Source organism: Malaclemys terrapin, chromosome 9, assembly GCF_027887155.1.
Source record: "Malaclemys terrapin pileata isolate rMalTer1 chromosome 9, rMalTer1.hap1, whole genome shotgun sequence".
NCBI classification, from domain to species: domain Eukaryota; kingdom Metazoa; phylum Chordata; order Testudines; family Emydidae; genus Malaclemys; species Malaclemys terrapin.
This window is the reverse complement of record NC_071513.1, coordinates 15,073,523-15,091,900: the sequence shown is the minus strand read 5'-3', so window position 1 is coordinate 15,091,900 and position 18,378 is coordinate 15,073,523. Positions and strand designations below refer to the sequence as shown.

The 18,378-nt window shown below is 41.3% G+C and overlaps 1 protein-coding gene across 5 annotated transcripts in view; it reads left to right on the top strand.

Annotated features, from left to right (window-relative positions):
* Nucleotides 1-18,378, top strand: part of TENM1 (teneurin transmembrane protein 1) — a 502,103-nt gene that overhangs the window by 411,579 nt on the left and 72,146 nt on the right. For all 5 annotated transcript variants that reach the window (XM_054040281.1, XM_054040280.1, XM_054040278.1 and 2 more), the window contains one exon: nt 2,509-2,741. In XM_054040281.1, coding sequence (XP_053896256.1) covers nt 2,509-2,741 — 233 coding nt within the window. The remainder of the gene's footprint in view (nt 1-2,508; nt 2,742-18,378) is intronic.

The following is an 18,378-nucleotide window of genomic DNA, read 5'->3' as shown; positions in this document are numbered from 1 at the left end:
TAATTTTCATTTATTAATCTACTTGGTACAGTTTTTAACAATGCTAATTAAAAATTGTCCCAGGTTTGGATATGATTCCAAACTTTCCATAAGATCAGAAGTATTTGGTTCTGCCCGGTCTCTGCTAGTAATATTTAAATTCAAACATTTTAGCATTTAAGATTTTAAGCATAGATAACATCAAGAGGTTTCTAATAGCCAGTGTATTAAACCTAATCACATGGATGACTGAAAACATATCTAAAAGGAGAGTACATAATGACCTCTAGTACTTTGTGGTTTTTACCAGATGAATAGAGTACATTTATTTAACATCTTGCATTCTACTAGCAAATTTTTCCATACTGGTATTTTATGGAAAATCTTTTGTTTGGTCAGACCGGGTCTCTTTTGAACTTCAGCTGCAAATACCAGAAATGGCCTTTCTTACAAAATGTTAATTAACTTCAGAATAATGACAAACTTTAATTCAGCAATTAATCACATTTACTCATCCTTCTTCCCCCACCCCAATCCCTTCTCTCAGCACCCTGTCCTTTCTCCATATCTCACATCCCTCTATTCAGTCTGCCAGTATCTCTCTCTCCATGCCTCCGTCTTTTCATATAAGCTTATGATCAGGATTATACTAGCCTGGTTTATGTCCTGATCCTGTGAGGTGCTGAGTACTCGAGTCCTTTGGATGTCAGTGGGAGTTGAGGTTTCTAAGCACCTTGCAGGATCAGGCTCTAACTATCAAACTTATGTCACAGGCTTTTTATAATCTTTCACCAGTGGAAATAAGATATTCTAACTGACCCTCTACTAGAGGAGTTGCAGCAATGTACAAAGTTACATAGAGCACCAAATAGACTAATAAAACAGAAGAAATGGAGCAAAGAATATATATCTGTTCATACCCATTACCAATATAGTTCATAACGTACTTTTCCATTGATCTGTAACATTGCCCAGTGATGTAGGACCATCTAATAAATGGTCAATAAAACCTAGTTATCTCCCTCAGTCAGTCAAAGGTTTCATATTTAAAGTGACTCCCTCAGCTTAAAATCTAATCAGTATACAAAAAAAGGGCAGGGGGACATTAAAAGTACTTTCAGGCACTACACTTGCCCTGGAATACCTGCCAAATGTGGTGATTTTAAATTACATTTTCTTTATATTGTTTTTTTCTCTTCCCTGTTGTTTAAGACCCACACAGACAGGGGAAACTGGTTGTACACAAAGCATTGTCAAATGCACCAAAAACAGACTGGAAAAAAGTAGAGTAACACATCTTTTCTCTCACCTCTTTCCATTACATTAATCTCAAGTGTTCACTGTAACAATAGTACTAAAACATTTTTTCTGAAAGAAGTATGATTTTTTTTCACAGTGTTTCTTTAAACTACATGACAGTTGAATATTTTAACAAAGAGTGTATTTCAGTAAGAAATTTAAATATGGTGTATTGAAACAGAAAACCACAGACTGGCTTTGAGGCATGTTCCAGAAACATTGGAAGCAGTAGAGAGAATTCTCTTTCTCAGATGCTTGACTGGTGGGTCTTGCTCACATGCTCAGGGTCAGGAAGGAATTTTCCCCCAGGTCAGATTGTCATAACCTTGTGGGGAGTTTTGCCTTCTTCTGCAGTATGGATTGCTTGCTAAGATCATCTGGGTATATGTCAACAAATCAATTCCCTGCTAAGAGAGCATTGCTGTGTTATAAGTCAGTCTGTTTCCCAGAAGTACCTTAGGAAACCATTTCTGGTGGTAAAAAATCCATTGTGTGTTTCTGGCAGTGCTTGGAACTTCTACAGATGTTGGCTAACGATGGTCCTAATCATGCCTGCACTGAGTCGCCTTGATGTCAGAGACCCTATGCCTAGGCTTCAGAGCCTGTCCACACTAATCCCTTCTTGTGACCAGGACCAGTGTTAGTCAGTGTTTGCAGGATGCCTGCAACCTTAGCAGGATTAGGACCATTGTCTGCGCTACTTGCCATCCTCTCTCCAAACTGACATGGATCATAAAGCAGTCAGAGAGACAACAAACAATCTGATTGGCTAATGAGATGCACTCCAGTTCACCAATTAGAATTTGAGCCTCATTGACTAATTAGCATATATACATATTTTAAAATAATGTTTCATAATTGCAATAAGGCAATCCAGTTAATGAATTATGGTGCATTAATTCATGCCTAGTTGCATTAATGGTACTTGGCCTTCCGCCTTGCTCCTGAAAATGTACTAGGAATGAATTAATGCACTACATTTCACATCATGGTCTTTCTTAATGATTAAATAAGGTTAAAAATAATCTGAAGTGGATATTTGTGCTCATCCGGAATAGTCTATGGTGCACCCTGCTGCTTCATGCAAGTTGTAGATTTGTTTTTGAATGCTGAAAGTAATAACATGTACCGCACATATGAAAGTAAGGCTTATGCCACTGAAAGTAAATACTACAAACAGGGAGAAAGATGAACAAATTAATTTTGTGACTTTGCTCTTCTTTGTCTTAGCACAAGTCCAGCTCACAAGTACTACCTGGCTGTGGACCCAGTGTCAGAATCCCTTTACTTGTCAGATACCAACACCAGGAGAGTCTACAAAGTGAAATCTCTCAGTGAAACAAAGGATTTGGCAAAGAACTATGATGTCCTGGCAGGGACAGGTGAACAGTGCCTTCCGTTTGATCAGAGTCACTGTGGAGATGGTGGGAGGGCATCAGAAGCTTCCCTCAACAGTCCTAGAGGTAGGGAAACTATATATTTGGTGTTTATCTTAATTGTGTTGAGCTTTTTTTTTCTTAATTACAGTGAAACTCAGATGAAGTTGGCTATATGAAACTGGATTTAAAGTGACGTATAATCCTCCAACCATGCATCATGTTTGGAGGAAGTTAACTTTTCCTTTGTCAGTATCACAGTGTTCACAAAGTTTAATTCTAGTTGTGTTGACATAATTGAAATATTCTCTTTCCTCGTTTGGTGATGTTTTTATTTAACTATCATTCAACCATACAGTGAATTTAAATTATATTATTCTAAACTTTCAGGCAAACACTATGGGTGGAAGGGCCAATTTGTCAGTTGATGCATACAAGTAAATTCTAGTAATGTTAATGAAGTTTAGGCATACGCATTAAGGAAGACACAAGGCATCAATGTACTTCAAACTGAGATCCATCACAGTTAGTGCTTATTTGGAAATCACTAATTTGCCCAATCTCATTAACTACACCTTATCAACGTCTCACTTGTTCTGAGTAAAATAATAAGTTTGATGTAGCTTTTTGTCCAAAGTAAATATTGTATTGCCAGGGACTTGATATACACAAAGCCTTGAACCATCAATAGCACTAAAATCCAATCTACTTGCACTGTGCCTTAAAACTACTGTAAAACACAGCATAAGGGCTTGATCCTGCAAGGAGCTAAGCTCTATTCTATTGAACTCTATTCCAGCTTCTATTGAAGTCAGTTGGAATGAAGGGCACGCAGCCCCCCGCATACAGAGCCCTAAGTGAGCTGCTATTTGTTCATTCCTCTTAGCACCCTGCAAACTCCTAATGAATAGCTCTAATAAGGAAAAGTTGGATTTTTTTTGTCTGAGCTAATAAGGGAAAGTTGTAGATCAGTAAAAAATTAAAATGTATTTCCAAGGCAAGCAATGAACCCTGTTTTAAGACGTATTCAGTAACGTATTGTAGCTACAGCCAGAGTGACTTAACGTGTCTTCAGTGATGGAAGGTAAGTGCGAGGTAAGTACAAATAAATGTTAATCTTCAGGCAGCTAATTAATATGCTGAATCAACTCTAAAAATAGAAGGAAACATACCAGTCAATGTATTATTGCTGGCCACGATTTATTATATCTAATTAGAATACAATTTGCTGTTCTGTGTTGTTTACTTACAGAGGAAATATCTTGATGGAAATTTCTTACATGGCAGTTATATATTTGGCTTTCTAAATACAATGTTAAAGTTATAAGGGAAAATGAATTTTGCTGTTGTTAACATCTGATTTATAAACTGCTGATTGACACTGAAAATGCTGTTCATGAGTCATGGAGCAGCCAGCCAAAAAAAATGAACAAAATGCATATAGTAAACTGCAACCTGATAATGGCAAGGCAAGTGGTGAATTCTGATTACAGTTCCTGATTGGCTCTGAATTAGGTGCATGCTATTATTTTTATAACCTTGGTTCCCCCACCCCACTTGTTTGTTTGTCTCAACCACCTGTTATGTCTTGTATTTCAGTTTGCAAACTCTTTGAGATATGGACAATCATTTTCCATATAGAAGTACAGTGCCTAGCATGATGGAGCCCCAACCTTCAACCACTTCTGCAATATGCATGTTTAATAATAATAATAATAAATAATAATTAATAAATAATTAATAATGCTATATTAAACTCATTAAAACAGCAGATACCATAATCTCTCCAAGAATGTAAATTCCAGCTTGAGAGTAGAATCACAGAAATGTAGGGCTGGAAGGGACCTCAAGAAGTCATCAAATCCAGCCCCCCATGCTGAAGCAGGATCAAGTAAACCTAGACCACCCCGACAAGTGTTTGTCCAACCTGTTCTTAAAAACCTCCAATGATGGAGATTGCACCACTGTCCTTGGAAGCCTATTCCAGAGCTTAACTATTCTTATAGTTAGAAAATTTTCCCTAATACCTAATCTAAATCTCCCTTGCTGCAGATTAAGCCCATTACATCTTATTCTACCTTCAGTGAACATGGAGAACAATTGATCACAATTCCCTTCATAACATTCCTGAACATATTTGAAGACTGTTATCAGATCCCCTGGCAGTCTTCTTTTCTCAAGAGTAAACATACCCATTTTTTCATCATATTTTCTAAACCTTTTATCATTTTTGTTAAGCGCCTCTAGACTCTCGCCAGTTTGTCCACATCTTTCCTAAAGTGTGGCGCCCAGAATTGCACTCAGCTCTCTAGCTGAGGCCTCACCCATGCCAAATAGAGTGAGACATTTATCTCCCATGTCTTGCATACAACACTCCTGTTAACACCCTAGAATATTAGCCTTTTTGCGTCTGCATCACTCTCCTGACTTATATTTAATTTGTGATCCACTATAACCCCCAGATCCTTTTCAATGGTACTACCACCTAACCAGTTATTCCTCATTTTGTAGTTGTGCATTTGATTTTTCCTTCTTAAGTGTCGTACTTTGCACTTGTCTTTATTGAATTTAATTTTGTTGAATTCAGACCAATTCTCTAATTTGTCAAGGTCACTTTAAATTCTGATCCTGTCCTCCAGAGTGCTTGCATGCCCTCCCAGCTCAGTGTCCTCTTCAGATTTTATAAGCAAACTCTTCACTCCATTAATCAAGTCAATAATGAAAATACTGACTAATACTGGACCCAGGACTGACCCCTACGGGATACTAGATATGCCCTCCCAATTTGACAGCAAACCATTGATAACTGCTTTTTGAGTACCATCTTTCAACCAGTTGTACACCCACCTGATAGTAATTTTCATCTAGACTGCATTTCTCTAGTTTGCTTATGAGAATGTCATGTGGGACTGGGTCAAAAGCATTAGTAAAATCAAGAAATATCACCTTTACTACTTCTCCGCTATCCATTAGGCTAGTAACCTTGTCAAAGGAAGATATTAGGTTGGTTTGGCATGATTTGTTTTTGACAAATCCATGCTAGTTATTTCTTATCACCTCGTTTCTCCTCTAGGTGTTTACAAGATGATTGTTTAATAATTCATTCCAGTATCTTTCCAGGTATTGAAGTTAGGTTGACTAGTCTATAATTCCCCTGGACATCTGCATTCCCCTTTTTAAAGATAGGTACTATGTTTGCCCTTCTCCAGTCTTCTGGGACCTCATCCATCCTCCGTGAATTTTCAAAGATAATCACTAATGGTTCTGAGATTGCTTCAGCTAATTCCTTAAGTACCCTAAGTGTGAACTTCATCAGGCCCTGCTGACTTGAATACAAGTAACCTATTTAAATAACTTGTTCTTTCCCTGTGTTGGCTTTTGTTCCTTCACTCTTGTTGCTAATATTAATTGTGTTAGATATCTGGTCACAAATAATCTTTTTAGTGAGGGCTGGCGCAAAATAGGTATTAAACATCTCAGCCTTCTTGATGTTGTCAGCGTTTAGCTCTTCCATCTTCTTCCACTTTTTTCATCTTTCTCTTGCTCCTCTTCTTGTGACATTTTACGTCCCTTACTACGAGTAACTTATTTTGTGCCTTAGCCTGTCTGATTTTGTACCCACATGCTTATATTATTCTTTTGTATTCCTCAATAGCAGTTCTTCCATGTTTCCACTTTTTGTAGGATTCCTTTTGATTTTCAGGTCACTTAAATGCTCCTGATCAAGACAAATTGGCCTCTTACTCTTCTTTCTGTCGTTCATTCACATCAAGATCGTTTGCAGTTGTGCTTTTAATATTGTCTCTTTGTTAAGCTGCCAGGTCTCCTTAACTCCTTTTTCCCTTAGATTTTCTTTCCGTGGGACCTTACGTATCAGTTCTCTGAGTTTGTTAGTCTTCTTTTTTGAAGTCCTTTGTCTTTATTCTGCTGCTCCCCCTCCTTCCTGTCTTTAGAATTATGAAATGAACCCTTACACCCAAATTGCCTTCTACTGTCAGATTTGCTACCAGTTCCTCCCTGTTGGTCAGAATCAAGTGTAAAACAGCAGTCCTGGTTACTTTCTCCACTTTCTGAAACAAAAAGTTGCTTCCAGTACATTCCAAGAACTTACTGGAAATTTTGTGTTTTCCTGTATTACTTTTTCAACAGGTGTCTGGGTGGTTAAAGACCCTCTTACTACCATGTCTTGTGTTTGGATATTTCTGTTTGCCTCATCGGCCCTCTTTGCGATTTGGTGATCTGTAGTAGACCCATACCATGGTGTCACCCCTATTTTTTACCCCCTGTATGTTTACCCAGAGACCTTAACTGGTTTGCCTCTCACCTCCTTCTGGACATCAGAACAAGTGTATATATTCTTGATGTATGGTGCAGGACCTCCTCCCTTTCTTACTCTGTCCGTCCTTCCTGAACAAGCTATACCCCTCTTTATCAATATTCCAGTTATGAGACTTATTCCACTAGGTATCTGTAACACCAATTAAGTCATAATTTAGTTGATGTACTAATACTTCTAGTTCTTTCGGTTTGTTCCCTATACTCCCTGCATCTGTGTATGGACCTCTTAAGATGCTGAGCAGGTTACTCCACTAACATCCCTTTTGTTATTCCTATGACCCTATTGTAATTTTCCATGCCGTCCCCAACATCTAGCCCTCTGGTTAAGGTCACCTTTTTGTGCTCACCTGTGGGCTTTTCTCACCTGCTCCCTTCGAACCTTGTTTCAGACCTAAATACATACCTGTGTTAGCTCCGATTGAGATAATGTGCTAAAAATAGTATAGCCGCAGTTGCTTGAGGCGTGGGGGAGGATTGCCCTGAGTATGTGCCTAGTGTGTTGGCGGCATACATACTCGGGGTGGCTAGCCCCTCGCACCACAGTTTTTAACTTGCTAGCTTGATCACAGCTAGCGTGGGTATGTCCCCTCAAGCTGGAATTTACAGTTTCCACCCCTAGTGTCAACATACTCTTTAAAATCCTGGAATGTGTAGGAATATAAAAGCACAAAAGCATTATTGTTTGTTTATTTATCTGCACTGGGTGAAAGCTGTTTCAGAGATTATTTAACTTTTTGGGTTTTTTAATACTTGTATTGTTCAAATAAACAAAAAGAAAGCTTATTGCATAATTCAGGAGCTTCTAAAACTCTTCTATTTCATTTCCCTCAGTATCATTACCTGAAGGTGATTATATTTAGATGTCCTTTTGTGGAAAAAATAGAATGATGAATGCCAACAATGAAATTTCAGAGTGATGCTCCTTGGCTTGTCACTACAGTCAATTCTTTGATTTGATCTAGTTTTCCCAACTTTTATTTTACAACTAATAGAAAACATTTTCAGCTTTGTTCATCAAAATTTCAATATAATAGGTCGGGGGGGCGGGGAGGTAGCAAAGAGGTTGACCCAGCATTAATCCTTAGTATCGCGTGTGAGTTTGAATTGACTTTGTAACATGCTTTTAAACATGCATGGTTGATGTTAATAAAGCCCTGCATATGGTGTCTATGTGTTTGGGTTTTTTTGTTTGTTTGTTTCAGTTTCTCCGGGAGGGAGAGTGCACGGTACTATCACAGAACCCCCAGCGTGGTGGTGCCGCTACAGCTCCCCCCAGCCCCAGAGTGCTGGGGGAGAGAGCGCGCAGTGGTGTTGCTGCAGCCTCCCCAGCCCTGGCACACCGGGAGGGACAGCGTGCGGCGCCACCACAGCCCCAGGAAGGTGGGTGGTGTGGACCCAGCCCCTGGAGCCCAGCAGCACCGCCGAAGCAGGGCCAGAGGAGCAGAGTGTGGGTGGGGCCACACCTGGCTTTTTTGGGGAGGCTCAGCCTCTCCTACCCGCCACCCATGGCCTCCGCCCCTAGCACCGACAGCACAGTTGTCCCCAGTGGAGAAAACCAAGTCGGCACCAACCAAACAGATGCAGCATTGGTCAGCACCGATGCCGGCACCGACGAGAGCAGACTCCGTGGCACTGACAGTACCGACATCAGCACTGACAGTCTCTGCTGCACCAGAGAGACTTGATGACATCCTCAGCACCACACTCCCCAATACGCAGTACCGAGGGCTCCCCTATGGGCTATAGAGGAGATCCCAGCAGCTCTCATGAAACGACACACTTGTCTAGTGAAGATGATGATGAGGTGCAGGAACAAGGCACTTTCTCACGCACCATTCCTCACCGAAAGAACACTGACCACCTTGCAGCCATTTGGGGCCGAGTTATCATTACAACCAGACAGCTCAACCATGGTGCAGACCACCGTGACTTTACCTGCCAATGGCCTTCCCCATGCAATCGGCACATTGGGAACCCTGGGCAACTTACCAAGGTCCACACTCCGGGACACCCTGGCTCATAGAGGCAAACTACGGTCTAACCCAGCATCTCCCACCCTGCAGCCCACGGAAGCTCAGGACATTGGGAATTACATGGAAATGGGCACAGACCACAGATGGGCTACATCTCCTGCACACAATTCTTCCTCCTCCCCAGATGAGGTGATTATGCCATCACCGCCTACTTCACTGGATGATTTCAAACAGTTTCAATAACTGTTTAAATGGGTCGCTCTAAGCCAGGATACCCCGTTGGAAGAAGTGCAGATGAACCAGCACAAGCTGGTACAAATATTACAACCATCATCTACCTTCAAGATCACTCCCCCCATCATTGATGCCATCTTGGAACCAGCAGAGACAGTCTGGCAGACACCAGCCTCAATCCCGCCAATGTGCAAAAGGGAGAACAGAAAGTATTATGTCCCCGCAAAAGGGGAAGACTTCCTCTTTGCACATCTGCCCCTCAACTCCTTGGTAGTCGATGCCGTGAACCAATGCGGCAAACAAACCCAGTTTAAGTCGACACCACAGGATGAAGAACACAAGAGACTTGATCTGTTTGTCCGCAAAGTTTATTCTTCAGGGCCTTACGATTCAGAGTCATCAAATATTCTGTCTTTTTGGCAAAATATGATTATGGTAGCTATGGGAAACTTAGCTCTTTCACAGCAGAGCTCTCCGAGGAGAAACCGTCACAATTTCAGGCCATCATCAATGAGGGTCAACTCATAGCTAAAACAGCCCTCCAAGCATCTCTAGACCTGGCAGCCACGGCAGCCAGAACCACAGCCAGGGCCATAGTGATGCGCCAGGCATCCTGGCTGCAGGCCTCGGGCATCCCTAGAGAACTGCAAACAAAGGTAGACAATCTACCCTTGGATCGAGAAAAGCTTTTCTTGAAGAAAACTGATGAGGTGCTCCACTCAATGAAGGACTTTCAGGCAACCCTGCATACCCTGGGGATTTATACCCCACCTGCAAAGAGAAGAAGGTACCAGCCTTACCAGAGACAGAGGGATCACTTAAAGAATCGACAGCAACAACGGCTTTCTGACAGTCAATGGCAATGGCAATGCTCACAGTGTCGGAGAACACCTCAATCCCAAGCACCGACTTCCCAATCAACTCCTAAACCACAATTTTGAAGATTTGGTCGAGGGTTTGAACGACCTCTTTCACCAGGCAGTGCCTATGCCCAATACGTTCCCATGTTTTGGTCACTGCCTTCACCCTTTCTATCACATCTGGGCCTCGGTAACATCAGACCAATGGGTTTTAGAAATAATCTGTTCAGGATATACCATCCCCTTCACACCCGACCACCTACCCATCTCCCCTCCCTGTCCCTCTTCAGGGACCCTTCTCACAAGCACTTGTCATGAAAAGAAGTCAGATATCTTCTACAACTAGGCGTCGTGGAACGAGTGCCTTCACAATACAGGGGGAAGGGATTTTACTCCCATTATTTCTTGACCCAGAAGAAGAATGGGGGATGGAGACCTATCTTAGACCTCAGGAAGCTCAACAAGTTCGTACACTCCCAAAAGTTCAAAATGATCACACTGAGCATGATTCTTCCAACGCTGCAACAGGGGGCCTGGTTTTCAGCCCTTTACCTCCAAGGTGCTTATTTACATATCACCATTCATCCCGTTCACAGAAAATACCTGCGATTCACAGTAGGACACAAACACTTTCAGTACAGTCTATCTACTTCTCCAAAAGTTTTCTCCAAAATGCTAGTAGTAGTTGTGGCACATGTATGCAAACGGAATAATGATCTTCCCTTACCTGGACAATTGCCTTATCAAAGGACCAACTCAAGAAGAAACAATGGACACAGTCCAAACCACTTTCACACTATTCAGGGATCTAGGACTACAGATAATCAAATGAAAATCCATTCTAATCCCAGTCCAACAATTGAACTTTATTGGGGCACATCTCGATGCCATAGAAGCCAAGGAGTCCCTACCCGTGACCAGATTCACAACCCTAACAAACCTTATCTTGAAGATACAAGTCAGCCCCCAAATACCGACTCGTACTATCCTACAACTTCTAGGACACATGGCAGCCACGATGTTCGTGGTGTGACACACACGACTACATATGCGCTGCCTACAGAGCTGGCTGAGCACGGTATAGATACCCAGCAAGCACCGCCTGCACAGTCGAGTCACAGTACCACCCCGTGTCCTGGACACTCTACACTGATGGACAAAACCAGAAAATGTTTGCATGGGCATCCCGTTCCAACAGGAACCCCCATGAATAGTAATCACCACAGATGCCTCACTGATCGCCTGGGGTGCCCATATGCATCAGCACACGGTTCAAGGCAGATGGTCTCATGTGGAGAGACTGTTACACATCAATCTACTAGAGCTACACGGGGGCCGCAGTGCTTGCAGACACTTCCTACCTCATATAAAGAACAAATCCATTCACATCATGACCAACAACATTGCATGCATGTTTTACATCAGTCACCAAGGAGGCACCCATTCACACTCGCTATGCACTGAAGCCATGAAACTATGGAATTGGTGCAAACACCATAACATAGACATTTCGGCCTCCTACCTGCCTGGCTGTCAGATTGCAACGGTGGACAAGCTCAGCAGGTATTTCTCTCTAGACCACGAATGGGAGATGAACGGAGGAGTTTTGCTATCCATTTTCCACCAGTGGGGCACTCTCCTCATCAACTTGTTCACATCCCTAAAGAATCGCAGATGCGCGAAGTTCTGCTTGAGTGAGGGACTGGGACCGGGGGACGCCTTTCTCATCAAATGGGATGCACAGCTCATATACACATTCCCACCCATTCCACTGATATCACACATGATACACAAGATACGAACAGACAAGGCCAAGTTTATCCTCATAGTCCCGACTTGGCCCAGACAAGCATGGTACCCTTACTTGATGTGCATGGCAATATGCGCCCTGCAAGCTCTCCTTCGTCATCCGAATCTGCTGTCTTAGCATAATGGTCACACTCTTCACCCGAATCCGGAGATACTCCACCTACAAGCGTGGCTCCTGTATGGTTCCATCATGATGAACTAGCCTGCTCAAACAAGTTAAACACATCTTACAAAACAGCAGGAAGGTGACCAAGTGTAATACTTACCTTCAGAAATGGAAGAGATTCTCCTCCTGGTGTCAAGAAAAACACTTGATGGCCTCCACAGCACCACTACCATTAGTGCTGGAATACTTGCTGGAGCTGAAATGCTCGGGTCTAGCAATGAGCTCGATCAAAGTCCATCTTGCAGCCATTACTGCATTCCATCATGTGATCGACGAGACCTCGATCTTTGCGCATCCGACTACGAAATGCTTCCTTACGGGTCTCCAGAACATTTACCCAGAAGTTCACCAACCTATCCCGGCCTGGGACCTCAATCTGATATTGAAATGCCTCACCCAGACCACCATTCAAATCGTTAGCCACCTGCTCCCTGCTGAATTTATCCATAAAAGTGGCCTTTCTGGTCGCTATTACTTCCACCAGACGGGTGAGTGAGATAGGGGCGCGCATGGCCAATCCTCCTTATACAATATTCTTCAAAGACAATGTCACGCTATGTCCACACCCAAAATTCCTACCGAAAGTAACATCAGCCTTTTATATGAATCAACCAATCCATCTTCCTGCGTACTATCCTAAACCTCATAGTACTCCAACAGAAGCTGTTTTGCATACATTGGACGTTAGGTGCGCGCTAGCATGTTACCTTAAAAGGACCAAACCTTTCCGGAAATCTCCTAGAATTTTCATTTCTACTTCAAGCATTTGAAAAGCTGCGCAATATCCATAGAGATTGTCTAAATGGATCTCCACATGCATTCAACAGTGTTGCCATACATTAGAGCGCATTCTGCACAATCTGTTTCAACCTCAATAGTGTTTCTACCCAATGTTCCAATACTAGAGATTTGTAAGGCAGCCACCTGGGCCTCCATCCACACATTTACTGAGCACTATGCAATCACTCATGACTCCAGAGCTGATGCCATAGTGAGTCTAACCGTACTCATCTCCATGACTCAAACGAACTCAAAGTGCCTTCTGAGGGACACTGCTCTACAATCACCTGAAGTGGAGCACCCACAAGGACAGTACTTGAAGAAGAAGAGAAGGTTACTCACCCTGTGCAGTACCTGAGGTTCTTCGAGATGTGTGTCCCTGTGGCTGCTTCATTACCTGCCCGCCTCCTCTCTACTTCAGAGTTCACAGTGGGGACTCTGCGGCAGAGAAGGAACTGGAGGACTTGAGTCATGCATGCGCCAGACCCAATGGCAGTATGAGACGCATACTGCGCACGCACGCCCCACATGGACATTGCTACCATAAATCTCCGCTCAACGGCACCGGGATGCGCTGACACCTGAAGTGGAGCAACCACAGGGACACACATTTCGAAGAACCTCAGTTACTGCACAAGGTGAGTAACCTTCTCTTATTTCATTCAATATCCTTGAGTCCCAATATAGCATTCTTAAGTTACATTTTTCTTCTCCAATCATTTTCCAATATCTTCCATTTTCAGGAACTTGGCAGTCATGGAGAACATGTGGGTTTTTTTTATTTGATCTTACTTGAAAAGCAAGTTTTCCCAAGTCTAATCCTGTCCTAATTTCAATGCAAGAGAAATAGAAACTCATTTTTCTGATAGCCAGAGTAAATCTGAGTCTGATTATTACAGCTCAAGTTGGAGATAAGACATTTTTGTTACTTCCAGAATTGGCACTTCACATTTTGTTATTTCATCTCTTCCTTTAAATGCATCTGTTGAAAGAGCAACAACATTCATGTCCAGGGACTGTAAGAAGTGTTCCAGCTAATAAAGAATAGTTGAGCACTTTGCTTCTAACACTTTAAAAGTAAAAGATGACAGAGATCACAAAGCAAGAGACTGCAAATCACTTGAATCATATTTTGAGTGGAGTATTATGGTAACCTATAAATAACTAATTGCATAAAATTGCTTTAGTAGTTTCTAGATGGCAGCTTTAATTAACAGCACCAGAGACATTTAGAAGTTTAGAAATGGATGGCATGTAATTTGCCCTTTTACCAACCATAAAATGGTAATTAACCAATTTGATTCACTTCTTCCTATTAAAAGTTTTATGAGAATAGCAAGTTCCTTCTAAATTCAGTCTCTCTTCAACAGAAGGTAACACATTTTCTTTTATCAGTCCTCTCCAGTACTTCAAGATGTTTTCATGTACAAATTCTTCAGAAGTTTAGAAATTTTTATTCAAAGTAACATGCTTATTTGCAAAGTTCTAAAATGTGCCAAAAGTATAAAGTAAAAACTCTGGAAGGGTGTACCATATTGTTCTCACCACCATTACTTTTTCTAGTTTTAGTCCACCAGAAATATGTATTTACCAAAATAACAATATGAAAGAAACAAGAAAATGGCTTCATAATGGAACTAATTTCTTGCATTGAATTTTCACTATTAAATGTGGATTAAATGAATGTTAGCTTGATTCCCCAGAGGCTGCAAAGCCTCATTCTTAGAACTGTATGCACGAAAATGTATATGCATAATATTGACATGCAATTTCACAGTTGAAAACACATCTGTGGTAATTGTGCTTTGCATATGACCAATTATCTGTCTAATCAGTCATTTATATTTGTAATTAGTGCATTTATGTGCAAAACAAAGTAACTGGACAAGGTAGATAGATATCTTCTGTTAGAAACATTTAAGTTATAACAGGACAACCTTATTCTGTATAGGAAAACTTTTTAAAACTATACCCTCTGTAGCTTCCATATTGTTCAATAGTAGCAGTAAATCCATATTTATTTTCATTTCACACAATGACTGATTAAAATGATTAAACAGATATTTATTTTAGGTCAAATTTGGCATTCAGATGCTTGTGCCTGAATCCACCGGAAGTGAAAGTCGACAAGAGTTACTCGTGTGTGTCCACTTGCAAAATTTGGTCCTAAATATGGTTGCTTAAAACAGTTGCTCTTATTTCTTTTTTCACTAAAAGCTAACATTTCAATAAAGTTAGGCATGTTGCTTATGAAAGTAGACTTGAAGATTGAACGCATTCAAGACATAGGGCCAAATCCTTAACCAGGTCTTACCTGCTCCCTACTCGGGCAGACTTCTACCAACTTCACTGGGAATTTGTCTGACACCTAGGACACCTCCTAGTAAACTAAAATTGGAGAAGATAGGATTTAAACTTTTATAAGCTCCACTGTTCTTGTTATCCAATTCAGTCTTAAAGAGACATCGCCTGATTCCTGTATCACTTAGGGTACGTCTTCACTTACCGGAGGGTCCGGCGGCAGGCAATCGATGTTCTGGGATCGATCCCGGAAGTGCTCGCCGTCGACGCCGGTACTCCAGCTTGGCGAGAGGAGTACACGGCATCGATGGGGGAGCTCCGTGCCGCGTCTGGACCCGCGGTAAGTTCAGACTAAGGTACTTCGAATTCAGCTACATTATTAACGTAGCTGAATTTGCGTACCTTAGTCCGAAGTGGGGACTTAGTGGGGACCAGGCCTAATCACTTAAGCTGTGATAACTGAGAATAACTCCATTGAAGACAATGGGATTACACTGGTGTAATAACGGTCTGAGAGGAGAGTCAGATCCAATATTGCTTTGATATTTCTGGTAGGCAATTTGACTATTTCTATGAGCTTCACTTTCACAATACAGCTGTATACCTTACTTTTTTGTTTACCTTCTTGCCATTATTAATCATGTCACTTTAGCAATGAACAGTGCAAGAAGTTAAGCATTAGCTAGGAACTGGTGAAGCAACTAATAGACTTTACAAGAAGCTCAGACATCATTCCATAAAATACTTAGTAATTTTCCTGTAGGAATAAAACCATTGTGGGGGAAGGAGGGTCCTCTCCTTTCAGACTTTTAAAAAAATACCTAATAGTCATGCAAGATGCTCTGCATGGGGTGACTTCTGCTGCCTCTTGGAGCCAGCCTCACTGACTTACATGGGGTTCCATGCCAGTGAAGGAGTCCAACTTTGCAGAGTAACTTTGAGACTCTTCAACGGTGGTAAACGTTTTGCTGGGCAGAGATGACTTAGCATTAACCAATGAAGCATTTGAAATCTATCATATTCATTCCAGCACAACTTAAGTTCAAACAGTGTTAAATCAATAAAAATAGAAATAGAATGTAAAACCTACAGTCAAACATAATATAATGTGTGTTTCATAGTACCATTTTGATACTTAACTTTCTGTTTAATTCATTTTCCAATGTAATTTACTACATCTCCCTTGCTTCTTTTACTCCATTCTTTTTTTCCTGAGGATATTACCCCCTCTTTGCCTCCATTGCTTTCACGGTCTGTTGTTTCTTCATTTCTTTACTCCCTCCCTCTCCTTTAATCCTCTTCCCCTTTCTTCTCTTGTATTCTTTCTGTCATCCATGTAACTCTCTTTCACTCCCTCTTTCCTTTCCCAGGACAGTCCCACAAAGTCCAAATGAGAATACCGTAGACAAATTAAGGATATTTGAAGCAAATTGAAATGAATGATGGGATGACAATATTTTATTCATAAATCTTAGAGTTGCTACAGACACAACATTTTAGAATATACACCTGTTAAGTGAAAAAGAGAAATACATAGCGTATTATCTGTCTTTTGAAATTTCAACTATACGAAAATGTTATATTTATATAGTGCCAGTGGCATTCATGTGCTTTACACACGTTAGAAGACACGTTCTCTTCCCAGAAGAGCTTACAATCTAAGAAAGTCCTAAGCAGTTATTAAGAGACAGCTGTCTTCTAAGAATGTGTAAAAGTCAAATTCACAACGGCCATCAAGAGCCTATAGGTTAAGCAGAGACTTACAAAAATCCTTAAATCTTCTCTTCCATTCTGCCTACGAAGGCTGGTGTTTCTCAGAATGACTGAAGCCCCACTATGAGCAAATGTATTAGGGAGATGATTGCTATGGTGGCCCCCTTTCCCAGCTACACATGCAAAAAAAACCCAAATTTTACACATAAGCACTTAGGCCTTGATTCAGAAAAGGCTTGCATCAGCTAAGATTGTCCTCCCACCCTGTCTCCACCCTGGCATGACCCCTGCATTGCAGCTTGTGAGGTCACCAGTGTGGGGCCAACTGCAGAAGCCAAATGCAGTCCCTGTGTTCAGGAAATTCTTTCAGCCATTTGCAAGGTATTTACAACCCCTGGTACAGCTGCAGCTGCATAGGGAGAGCAGAGCAGACGTGAGTATGTCTTCCACAGACTTGAGAATTTTTTATACAGAATTTTTTTTTACTTTTGCTGCAAAATGAAATGCCTGAAATTAGCTTTTTTAATTCTGAACTTGGGTGTGGGAAAGATTTCTGTTTGCAGTTAGAGCATTTTAACACATCAGTTCCTTCTCTCGCTTCCTCTCTGAACAACAGTTAATGGTACTTGGTCCTGTGTTGCATCACATGCTATCTCACAAAAGGGTTAGAAATATGTTTTTGTAGTGCAAATAAATGAAATGTCATGCAAAAGACAACTACTGGAGTTTCTAGTGAATCCAATATCTAATAATGAATGCACTGGAAATATTTAGATATTTATCTTTATTTTCCTGTTTCCTATTTTTCCATTATCTATTGCACCCCGTCAGTGGATGCAGTATCTGCCAGGTGTTTATCGACAAGAAATAGAAGAAAATTGCTCTATCGTATCAGCATCTGGGCAGGATTCGGCTTATGTGAATAAAGTAGCTAAAGTCGAAGTAGCTTAGGTCAACTTATCGTGGTGTCTACACCGCACTGTGTTGACGGGAGGTGCTCTCCCACCAACTTACCTTACTGTTATCGGGGGATTTGTGGGTTGTGCAGTTTTGACCTTGGTAGGGGTATTGTGACCTTGAACAACATTTCCCATGTTTCGAATACAAAGACACTTCCCTCTAATATTCAGTCCTCACATTATTTTTTCCATATCAATATTACTGCCTAGGTCTTTGACTAGCTCTTCCATTGGTATAAATTGGTGTACCTACACCGAAGTCCACATCTGTGCATCAGTTCACACCAGCTGAGGATCTGGCACATTGACTTTAACAAATATACCCAAAATTGCTGTCCTCCACTTATGCCTTCTATTTCCCATGTTACTGTATTCTAGGCTGATGATGTAGTATATTCCAAATCCATTTCTAAAGACTTCCTAAGCCAATTGGTTTATCTTTGAGGGATAACAGTTGAATTTCCTTATTTTAAGATACTCACTGTATCATCACTAAAGAGTGTGCAGTGTGCTAATTGGAGAGATTACCAATGGAGTAACTTTTTCAGCAGTGTTAGGAAATCACATAGTATGAGTGAAGTATTGGAGACA